Source organism: Apteryx mantelli, chromosome 19 (genome assembly GCF_036417845.1).
Source record: "Apteryx mantelli isolate bAptMan1 chromosome 19, bAptMan1.hap1, whole genome shotgun sequence".
In the NCBI taxonomy this organism is placed as follows: domain Eukaryota; kingdom Metazoa; phylum Chordata; class Aves; order Apterygiformes; family Apterygidae; genus Apteryx; species Apteryx mantelli.
In genome coordinates, this window is record NC_089996.1 from 16,786,002 (window position 1) to 16,798,466 (window position 12,465).

The 12,465-nt window shown below is 39.2% G+C and overlaps 1 protein-coding gene across 2 annotated transcripts in view; it reads right to left on the bottom strand.

Annotated features, from left to right (window-relative positions):
* RPTOR (regulatory associated protein of MTOR complex 1) overlaps nt 1–12,465 on the bottom strand; it is a 171,455-nt gene that overhangs the window by 104,972 nt on the left and 54,018 nt on the right. For both annotated transcript variants that reach the window (XM_067308133.1, XM_067308132.1), the window contains exons 5-6: nt 11,949–12,095; nt 3,717–3,892 (exon numbers count right to left, since the gene is read on the bottom strand). In XM_067308133.1, coding sequence (XP_067164234.1) covers nt 3,717–3,892; nt 11,949–12,095 — 323 coding nt within the window. The remainder of the gene's footprint in view (nt 1–3,716; nt 3,893–11,948; nt 12,096–12,465) is intronic.

Below are 12,465 nucleotides of genomic sequence, written 5' to 3' on the forward strand. Positions count from 1 at the left end.
GACTTCATGGTTCAAAACCTTAGGTCCTCAAGGCAATTTGGACAAGCACAGCCTTCTCCCTGATGTGTAAAATTGTGAATATATACTTGCAGCTTGTTCATCTCTTCAGGGACCGATGATAGTACAAGCATATCACACAGCACTGATCACAAGCTCCAATATAGTTGCCTTTTACTTCAGAGTTTAAGGGAGACAGATCTGTGTAAAACAGTACACCAACCATATACTAACTTCTGCCTGTTTCTGCAATAGCTGGGTCTACTGCCTGATCAGTGCTCATCAATCAGGATTAACAACCTGTACGGCTTACCGTTAGCTCATCCGTTATAGAACTGCAATATATATTAGGGATTTGTCAGCTCCAACAGTCACCATACATGAAAATAATCAATAAAACACAGCAATTTTATAAAGTTAAGCAGAATTCATTCACTGGATTCCTGGAATTGTCACGCTGTGTCATTAACAGTTTCATGCACTACATTCAGAACACCACAATTGACCTGCGCTTCTCTTATCAGCATCAATTTTCTTTCCCTGAAATTACACTGAAGTGGATGCAGCTGCAACTTCATTTGATAAGCAAAGACCCAATGTTATCCATCAGTTGTTCAGTTAAAATACAGAGCACAAAATGGGATGTACATGAGTTTATCCAACAAGCTTTTATTTGTCCATAAATACTGTATGTGAAACTTCATTAGTCTGTCACTCTAGTATTGCAAAAATGTTATATTTCAAAGGCAATTCTGTAGGACTTCTGGATCAGCTGTAATAAAAGTGCCAGACTGAAGTAAGAGAGAAGTTTCAGTGACATAAAGGCTTACCTCATTTTTTTTGGTTAACTGTTTGCTTTTGGACACCAACACACAGTTTGCATCAAACAACTGAAATGCAGGAGAGCAATCTGGCTTTGCACGTATTACATGTAACAGCAGTGAATAACAACGCTCCACAAACAAGCACTTAGTATTTACAGGACTTGCATGGATAAACACGCAACCCTAGCAGTGCCAATCAATTGGGAGTATAAAAGGAGCATATTCTTCATCACGGAATAGAGGAGAAAGTTTTGTTTGTGTGTGCAATAAGCAATACCTATAACCAGTGGATTAGAGGCAATAGGAAATGCATTACTATTCAGGAGTCAGCATGGCATTCACCAGCATTAACACCAAGAACAGCTGAGATTAACAGTTTTAAATCCTTCTCCTGAGCAGAATTTTTACAAACACATTTCCTGTCAAATCCTAGCATACTTCATGCTTGTGCCAGGTGTAACTGCTCAAGAATCAGCCCTGATCACCCCTTTAGCAACGTTCCCATGGAGATGAAGTAACAGAAAATCCCTGAACAGATCATATATCCAGAAAACATTTTCTCAGTATATATAAACTGCACATTAAACACTGCTGTGTAAGCAGTTTACCTGGCTGGGGAGGACATCCTTCTTGTAAGGTTCCACTGCAAAACTCTCACAGAGCCTTAGTGTCTTCCCTTTGATTATGGTGCAAACACTGAAGTATATTTCTGATAATTACAAAGGAAAAAAACCTGAAATCCCAATGCCAACAGCTTTCACTTTACTTACGAAGCTTCTGTTTGCTACAAGCCAGGTCCACCAGCATGTGTTAATCTCAACAGGATTCAAAGCCCATACTATGGATTCCCACAAAGATTTGATGAATTAGTAAAACAACAACAACAAAGTGGTGTCACAGTATCCTCATGGCATAGGTTTAACACACCTGCACAATAATTATTCAGATTAACTGGAAGCCTCAGCACATCCATCCTGAAAGCAATTGCTTCACTCTTTCTCTCTCCACAGTCTGACAAAGAATTCTGAGGAAAACATTCTTCTGAGAATTTAAACTCAAACCTCCAATTCTTGAATCTTTGGCACTTTGCGTTGTTTTATTTATTGGTTTTGGACTCCATTCAACGAGAAATACACATTTTTAAAAGCTACAGTCATTTGTATTTACCAAATTACTTTCTATGTCACCTACTGCTAGCCTTGAACTGATGAGGTGGATTGTTCAGTTCAATTTTGAAGCCTTATTCCACAGACAGAAGTAGCAAAAGTCTCAACTTCCTTCACCTCAAGCTCTTTGGATAGCAGTGATCTGATAGCAGCCATATGATAGAAGTAGCGCCCTGGAACTGCGTTTTCCTGGTTATAAAACACAATCTTTCTCCAAGTTTCCTTAAAGGAACTTTACAGCATAATTTCTTTAACTTTTAAAGAGAAGAATTTATGCAGGCAACTTGAGCCTTTTTGAACAGCAGCGCTCCGAATGAGCCTGTCGCCCAAACCCCAACATCTGGAAGAGCAAACGAGCACAGCTCCAGGCCGAGGCAGCCGCTTTGCCAGCGAGCAGCGGTCACAGAAGCAGCTCAGAGGCAACGTCACCTTCTCTTCCCTTCACCTGCCCTGGAAGGGAAACACGCTGCTCTCGCAGGATTAGATTAGTTTCTGGCTAATCAGCAGCCTCAACCACGTTCCCTATCTGCAAGTGTTCACTTGTGAATTTTGATGAGTGGTTAATATAGCAATCAGATTGCTATCTTAAAAAATTTTAAAAAGACAACCAACACTCCTGGTCTCTGACATCTGTGTTGGAAAATCATCTTCTCACTAGCTCTCTGAGAATCACCTTCCTGCAAAATATTCCTAGTGTCACTGAAGATCTTTGCTCTGCTTCTCAAAACTACCGGAGACCCATGTTTATAAGCTGCAACACTCTTTGAGAAAATACCCTGTGAGTCCAGAAGACCAAAAACAGGACAACAAATTAAACAGGCCTTGTGCTGTCCCTGACATGAGCAAAAAGGTGTCAGTCTAAGGCCGCTAGGTATCTAAACCCAGAACCTGGTCAAATTAACTCACTTAGTTTTTTCCTTATAGAAGTCAGTCAGACAGAATGTAAGAACCATAAGTTACTGCAAATATTTCCAAATGACATATAATAACTCTGTAAGCCACGGTGACTTAGTTGCAACATCTATATACTTCTGCTTACTTTAACCTAGTCTAACAAATGACCTGGAGTTTTCCATTCTGGACTGCAAATAACCTTGAGGATCAAGAGAAATGAGTTCTGTGGATTCACTCCTAGCAGCAATGTGCCTTGGTGCACACACCCAATTCCTCGCATCATGCCCGCGCCAGCACAATTGTTTATGCTCCTCTCCGACGTTACTTAAGGATATTGCTCTTAGGAAGCTCCTGCTATGTTTTATACCCTTCTGCCTAATTAACTTGGTATGTCATTCCATAACATCTTTCTCTTGTTTATCGCTCAATTTTTTTCACTACAGCATTATTTAATACTACCATATTATTTACAGTAACTTCAATATTTGGAATATAATTTGTACAAAAGACAATTTACAAAAAGTTGTATTGTACTATGTGCTACTTCTGCTCCCTGAAGAGGCAGATGCTTAATTCCCAGAACAGTAAATCCCTTAATCTGAGCAAACCTAGATATCCACGTGGAATCTAAAATGTAATAAGTAGAATATAACAATATTTTCACCTTCCTAGTTTCGATTAATAAAACATCCCAAATGCATCATTCAAATCCTGTAATTCAATACTGCAGAAAAACCCTAGGTTAGGTGAAGCATTTGGATTAACAAATCTATCATTTCATCAGACAAGCTTCACAAATTATGCATTTTCCTTCAACATTGGGGAATATACTTACCATCTCAGAGCGATTTTGATCGGTGTAGTAAGGCATGATGTGAAAAGGTCAGCCGGCAGATCAGGGATCATAGGTAGCAATTCATTGGCTTCGCATGCTGCCAATTGAATGCAGTTCTTCATTGATGGAGGCAAAGGCATTTGAGCAAGTGGATGGTTTGGGTTAATTGCAGCCACCTGAAGAGATCAAAGAACTTAAAATCAATTGGTGAATTTAGTCATTTGGGAAAGTGAAGTTAACTTCTATACCATTCAAAAAAAATGAACGAATGAATGAAGAGCTGTCAAGGTTCAACAGCTCTCTGGATTCAGAGAAGTTTAAAACTACAATAGTGGCAGCTGTAGTTATGTTTCAGCTCACATATATTTTACAGTATTTAAGTGTATTTACCATAACAATACTTAACACCAAAAATAGCAACTTGCAACATGGATTAAGCTGCAGATCACCACTTCAGTCTTCAGTTCATATCTGCCAGCTTAGAATCAAGCACTGTAGAAGCAAGTTGGGCTAATAATTGTTTCTTTTACATTTAAGCACAAAACATCCTGTGGCTCATAACCATTCACCACAGATGGCAGAAGAGCTTCAAATGGAAAAGTGTAATTCATTTGGCTGCACTAGGCAGCATTTCCTGCCATGAGGCATAAAGATGACCCTTGCTGGTAAGCGAGGAGAATACTGAGCTCCCTATATGTCTCTCCCCATACATCTTTCTATTCCACTAGAGCAAAAAGGCCATGCTGGAAAAAGGAAGAGAGAAAATTACCATCGGTATGTAGAGAGACTGTCTTCCAAAAAAACAGAAAATGAAATGTGTACTGTCGTCTGGAAAGCAAATATTAACATACCAGCAGACGCAAGTTTTAATTAATACTTTAATAAATGGGTTGGAGGTCCTTATATATGTTCCTCTGGATGTCAAACACTAATTTCTGCTCTAAGCAACGAATGCCACTCTGAAAAATCACTCTGAAATAAGGTCTTCACATCTCAAGACCTAGAACTGTTCTAACAAGACATCATTTTCCAAGACTCAATTAGTTTATGATTGGTTTGGGCATAATCACTCAACTGAAACACTCGGAGAGAACTGAGGGTCATGTCAGTGCAGACTAGCTAGCGCGGACTGATGGAGCACATGGATCTGACAGCATTTCTGCACCTGCGACAAGAACCAGCTTTGCAGAAATGCTATTCAATTCTTTCACTCCACATGCTGCAGAAGAATCAATTTTTAAGAGGAAAGGAAGAATGAGAAACAGAATAGGCACTTACATAGGCATATTCAGTGCTCTTTTAAAATCATGACCAAGTCTGCTGTGAAAGAGTATCTAGAATTCTTCAGATTCTTCAGGATTTTTCAGATGTTATTTTACAAATTCTACAACCTATGCAGTTTTTTGATTCTTTTAACTATTTTTTTTTCATTCTAATCCCAGATGCAGTAGTGACACACTTTGGCTTTCTCAAGTTGACCAAACTGGCTAAGACCTGTCATTGCTCTCAGCTCAGGTGTGACACTTTCAGCAAAGATTCATACCATACCTTGTCTGGGAACGAAGTTAAGCTCAAATTGTTACTTGTTTAGTGATATTTACTGCACTTCTCAATAAAACTTAAGCTGGACGTTTAACAACAACAAAAAACAGGTAATTACTATACTGAAAAGATTTTTTTATTTGAGAAGAAAGCCATAAGGAACAGGGTGGAGAAGCAATAGCTCTTTACAGATTTATAAATATAAAGCAGTCAGACTGCTCAGCTATGGCTATCAATTTCCAAGAGAAGGACTTGCCCTCCGGGCAGCCTCAGGAAGGGGCTCCGCAGGTGGGAGCCCACCGAAATGAGCTCGCTGCTCTCCGAGGAGTCGGGGCGCTCGTGGCGGCCTGCGGAGGCCCCGCCGGGAGGGAAGCGGCTCGCACGCTGCCGCCTGCCCAGCTCTTGCCTCCGACCGGCAGACCCGCTGCAGGAGCTGGGAGACGTTAGGGCAAACGTTTGTCCCTTAGGAGACACGCTGTTAACAGCCATAAACAGAACATACAATAGCAGCTAGCAATTACAGATTTTGCCAGATTTCTACGGATAATGATTAGCAAAACCTTCAGCATTCACTGCTCCGTTCATCTCCTTAATATAAATCTCCTTTCTTTTACAAAATGAGCATGGGGGGGAGGGAAGAGGGTGAGGTAAAGCCCACTATGAACATTTATTTTTGCATCCTTAGAACGTCCGAAGTCAGACTTGGTGGACTGCTCCGTTCCCTCATAAATGTCACTCTATTAGGGCAAGATAGGCGATAAATAGATGGCTAAAGAAAGACTGAAAAAATAAACTGGGAAAATTTTATAAATTCACAACTGCAGAAACAGTGAATAAACTATGTGAAGTTACCATATATGAAGTGTTATCAAAATTATATTAACATGTGTTTATTTACAGTATTTGATTGTTCTTTGGATGCGAGTTTCTGTAAACAGTCACTTAGGCGCAGCCCTTGCAGCAGGCCCTGAGCAGCTCTCGGCCGCTCTCAGCCCAGAAATGCCGTCCCAAGGCAAAGTGCTGCATACGTCCTGGTGCAAGCTTTGTAAGCAAAAACGTCTTCACTATGAGTAAAGTACTTACGGTGTTACTTAGTGTTATTTAAGGGCAACTGAAAATCCACAGCCTTTCAGACAAATAATACTGCTATCTAAAATTAGTTTATCAAATACACCAAAACATCCTGGCATTCTTGTAAGATGGCAATAATTACTTTGTTCTGAATATGAATTCGAGCTGGCCAAGCTAAAGAGCACTCAGTTTTGCCATTTGCAAGTGCTCTATCTGACGGGATGAAGAGCCAGCAGATGTGCGGCTAGGACCACTTGTGACTAACAGAAAGGGGGACAATACCTACATTTTAAACCACTGTTACTGAAAACATTTATGTGCATATGTAATTACATTCAGAAGCAAACACTTGACAGAAAAAACAGGTTTGTTTGAATTAACAGGCATGTTTAAGTTAAACTTGGGAGGAACTTTGCCCTGAAGCAGAAACTGGAAGTTGCTGTTCTTTTAAATGTTGACCAGACCAGCCAGTTTCACACAATTTCTGCTATAAGAATCCTCTTCCCCTGCAAAGGATATTAATGCAGCTACAGAAAAGGAGATGTTCCTCTCTCCCAGCAGATGGTGGATTAGAAAAATTCTCCCCCCAGACATGATGCTAATGCCAGACAACATTCTGCTGTGCTGCTGTTAAGCTAATTTTTGGAGAATTATTGTTCAAGATGGAAAGATAAAAACCGTGAGTTCTCCAGCTTCGATTAGGAAGCATTAGTCATAGACCCTACCGGAGGCAAAAAAGAACAAGCACCCCCACAGCAAAATTGAGTTCCTACACAAAGGACAAAAAAGCTACTACGCAGCTGTAAGGTTAAAAAGTTGAGAAATTTGAACTGTATAAAAAGTTGAAGATAGAAAAGTTAGATCTCTTGCAGCAAAGCAAACAGCTAGGAGATACGTTTCAGCCTTCGCTTCTGTACATCTCAAATGTGCCCTTCGGGCTACAGACCTTTATTGTATGAAATAGTTATGAGTCAGAGGAGACACAATATCACAATTACACAGAAAATTAATCAGAAATAACCAGCCTACTGTTTTAGCACTGTTAGCACAGCACACTTAAAAAGCCTAATTCTCCAGAATTACGGTTTATTTATATACACTCAGAGCCATCAAAGCCAGTTAATTAGATGATTAAGAGCATCCAGTGCCTCCACTTCCATTACATGTTCTAAGCAGAGCTCAGAGCTTAAAGAAAGGCATAAGCAAGATATTTTCTAAATAGGTTACTGCCTGCTTTGCAGACATTGTTTCACCTGCCATTTTCTTGCAGCAGCATGAGGTCAAATCCCTGCAAGATAGTGCTCTGCACCCTCTAGCAGTGCCAGTATTCACACTGCCTTTACTGCCGCTGCGCTAGTGATGCCAAACAGGACATTAATCGGCAAGATAACAGCAGGAACTCCTGTTTCTAAAAGCTCGGGTCCGTTTCCAACTCTGAAAAATGTGTTTTGGGAAAGGAAAACAAAAGCTTTCTGCTGGAAACACTATCACAAAACCAAAACGTATACAGGCAGCATCAATTGCAAAAAAGAACTTTTAAAATAATTTACCACACTTCCTAATACGCCATTGTATCCACATCATACTGCTAAATGGATGTTTACCTGCAAAATACGTAGTTTTGTTTAGCCAGGTATTAAACCAAGACTGCCCATCCAGTTAAACCAATCACAGATATTTCTGGGAAACAGCCAGTCTGTCACAGCCCAGCAAAACAGCCTTTTCAAAATAAAACCAGTAAGGTGTGCAAGCCTGTAACGATATGGAATGCTTTTCTGTTTTCACATCCAGTCCCTATATCAATAGCATTTAACTTAAAATTTGGAAACCCTGCGACATCTTAAGAATGCTAGGGATTGGTAGAATTTGTTAACTTTAATTGCTGCTTTGTAATTACAGAACACAGGTGCTATTTTGGAGGCTGATCTTGAAAGAAAACAATGTAACATGCAGTGCTACAACATTATTTTTTCCTCAGCTGTCTTACAGAAGCTTAGCCACTTTCCCATCACTCACACAATCCATCACTTATTTTTGTGCTTCCTCTCTTTGGAGACTGAATAAGTTTTAGATCCTACGTTAAGAAAAAAAAAATAGACTTTATATTCCATGAACAATGAAAAGAAAATATAATTGGGGCTGCAAACTTACCTGTAAGTATGTTGTCATTGATTTTTACATTTATGGTGGAACTACATAAAATCTGATGGCACCTGGCCAGCATTCTGCACTAGCCAAGAAAAAAAGGATCCCTAAAAAAATAAGATAAACAGCCATGCCTGGAACTGAGTCTCTGGTAAATGAATATCATCTGCCAGACCTAAATGATCAATGCATTTGTTAACTGTAACTTTGCAAGATAAAAACACACATCTTAAAGAAAATAAGAGTCTTGCCATATTCCTAGGAAGGCGCTGATACTTGTTTTTTTATGTTTTGCGCTCATAAACTTGTCTAAAGATTGCTGGACTATACTCAATACCATTAAAAACCCCCACCAAACTTATCAGCATAACTGAAACAGTACGAATTCTGACTCTTCTGAGTATAATGCATATCATTTCATGACAACCATGAAATAAATGTGTGTTTAACCTGAAAGTTCAGTTTCTTAGTTGGTAGCTCCTGTTAAATGATTACTCATCTACTGCGAGACATCCGAATACCTTATTTTCTCTTCTAAAAGACGACGGTGGGTGGGGAGAGGAAGGGAGGAAAAAAATCTTTTCTGATTACCCAACTTCAGCCGCTTCCTATATATTCCGCATCTGCCCTTTACTGTTTTGCGTGGTCGTAACACTCGCAGATTCCATCTTGGTGACAAGCGCAGCAGTTTAGCCACGCTAACGTCAGGTGTGTCCGAACACTCATCCCAGCAGCCCTACCGCTGAGGAAAACCCACGTAACATCCTCCAGACTTCGCCCGTTTGTAATACCGCTGGGTACAAACACCGGACCTACCCAGCTTCACGGCCTGTAATCCCTTACTCACCCTCCCCATGCTGCACAGCATTTTCTCTCCTTAAATTAACTTCACTATCCAATTCCTAGGTATTGTGTGTGAGGCAGATAGAGAATAAGCACACTTTTATCTAGAAATGTGCATGTTAGTTGCAACTACCGAATAATTCGTCTGTTTACTACCGCAGTTGTTGTGATGGAAGTTAACTACGGTACAGGACTGCACTGCATCAAAACCATCAACATCCAGGAACTAGTGAAGGCTTCATATGAACAGGATACCCAAACCGTAAAGAAGCAAGGCATTCCCAGCAAAGATGGATGTGTTTATGCCAGTGTACAAAGCAGTGGCAAGCTCAGTACCCCCATCAGCAACATTTGGAAGAAATGGTCTGCTATCACAACATCCATGTCGTATAATCCTGTTCTCAAATTTATGAAGTTACACCTTGAGAAATAGCTTGGTTTCTATTATTCCAGGCAGGAGGCTGTTCTAGAACCTTGCTCTTCTGATTTTCTAAACCTATCTATTTCAAGACTAAATTTATTCATGGACAGTTTATACCTATTTGCTCTTATGTCAGTCGTGTCCTTTTATGAGTATTTCTCTTTCCCTTAGGCTTATTCTTCAATGAATTTATACACACAGCCATATATTCCGTCAGCATTCACTGTCAGATTAAGAAAAAGGCAAGCTCTTCTAATTTCCTTTCAGTAAGATGGGCTAAAAATTATCTTGATCACCCCAGTAGCCCCCTTGAGTACCATCTTCAGCTTTACTTCCATTCCCATGAATTCAGACAATTCAATAATTTATAGTATTCTGAATGAATTCACATCTGTGCTTTATATGACACCATAAGCATTTCTCTATTGTCAAGTCTTCTGCTTTGTACAAAATTAAGCAGTTATCTCAGCAAGTCTTCAGTAGCTGTTGAAATTTAAGATACAAAGAGTGGAAAGTTGATATGCAAACCTGAAAGTTTTTTCATAATCAAATTAACTGGTAGTTTTCAATCTGTGTTGGAAAGCAAAGAAATACTAGAACAGTTTTACTATGTAACCTCACATATTTTGTCAAAATAAACCACTCCCCAAAACCAAGCAAGTAGAACTTTATATTTTGTTGGGATAAAAAAATCTCATTTTGCTACTTGTGCTCATCTGTCTCAAGGTAACCAGCTATTCTTGCCTGGAGACAGTCTGGCGTGTCTGACTCGCAAAGAAGAGCCTCCTCTGCACAAACACCACCTGACCCATTTATCTGTCACACAGCAGAAACCAAGAGAGAAACCTGTGACTGCTTTCCTCCCAGAACAGCTTCAAGGTCATTCTAGAGCCCAGCAAAAGCAAACGAGAAAAGGAAACTTGTGAAGAAAGCTGGGAAAGGGAAGGTAAAAATAGGCTCATTTTTAATCTGTTTAGGAATAGAATGAGAAAACAAACAAAATAAAGGGTGCATTAAACAGAAGAAAAAGGCTGCAAAAAATATAGCAAAAAAAGTCAGAGGCTGACAGAAGAACTTCAGAAAAGTAAAGTAGCATATGGCCACTACATGTTTTCCTAGAATTAAAAAGATGGTAGCCTTCAAAATGCATCTATTGCCAATACTACTGACCTGTGTCTTGCAGCTTCATGCTTTTCTCAAGCCACAGAGCTTGCAAAGTCTCACATCTATGCAAAGAACAGTGTTATCGCCAGCAGAAAAGAGCAGGAATGATGAAAAGATCTATATTTCTCAAGATATTAGACTGGTTTCTCTCAGTAGAAAGGAATTTCTACTTGCAAAAAAAGTCACCACAAAAACATCCCCAGAAATTATAATTTAGAAAGAAAGGAATTAGACCCGGGGATACTGTTAATGTCTACCTGAGAATCATATTTGTGACAGTCAGTTGCCTGATTAAATAATATTCCTTCCTTGAAGTTAAAAAAATATACAAAATGTTTTAGAACTACAAGAGTGAAAGAAGTTAACCATTTAAAAATATGCTTTCTACGTAGGCTAGAGCTAGCAGGAACATCCAGCAGCAGAGAGTCTTGCCATCCCAAGTTGCTACACAAAGAATCTTAACTTCTTACTTTCCACTTTGCATTTCAGATTTACTTGAATAAATGTATTAGTAATTACATTTGCAATGAAAGGCAGCTTTTCATTAGAAACACATTGAGCTTAAGCATTCTGTGAAACTGAAACCACCAATCACAGTCCCTCTGTGTATCAGAGTTATATCATTTTGTTTAACATTTGCACATTTGGTTCAACAGCACAAAACACTAACTGCATCCAAATACATACCCAGCTATCAGACTTCTGAATCTAAAATAAATACGTCTGGTTCACCTCAGCATTTATCTCAGCAGAAAAGATCACTAGGGCACAAACTAATTCTATTAACATTACCATTTAATTAGTGCTTGTGTTAAAAATTATTCTGACTTTAATAGGATAGCAAACTGAACCAGAAAGATTGGAATGGCAAAATTATTTCCAAATTAATTTTATTTTAATGTAATTTTAAACATATTTTTTCAGCAGTGCATAGCAAAGCAAGCCTAAACTTAGCTGTGCTGCAACCATTAGAATCTAGCTGAAATCTTAATGTTCAGTGGAGAGAAACAGGCACAAATGAAACTTTTGCAACACACTGATCTTACCTCCAACTCCTGCTCCCTCTGTAGTGCAAATTGTTTGAATGACTTGACGATAAGGCCAGCATTGGAGCAATCATAGACGAAAATGGAAGGACTGCCCATCCAAGTCTGCAGGTCATATATGGACAGAGGAATATACTGCGTGTAGTTCTGTAAGAAGAAAAAAACCATGTGAGTTACACAGAAGCAAAGAAGCAACAGAACTTATTTGTGAGCTAATGAAATACACACAAAAAATTCCATTTCTGACATCATAAAACAAAACCTAGATTGTACCCTGGACATAGTAATCAAGACAAACACCAATCAGCATCTTTTAATAAGGAGGACTACGTACCCAACTCCAAAACAAATGTCAGGTAGGTTTTATTGTGGTATTGTCTGATAGACTAAACTTGAAGCTAAGATATTGTCTGATAGACTAAGCTTGAGCACTTAATAGTCCAATTTTAGCTCAAACTTCTGCAACACTGATAAAAGACATAAACCGGTTGTCTTTAACATCAACTACCTGGTACTG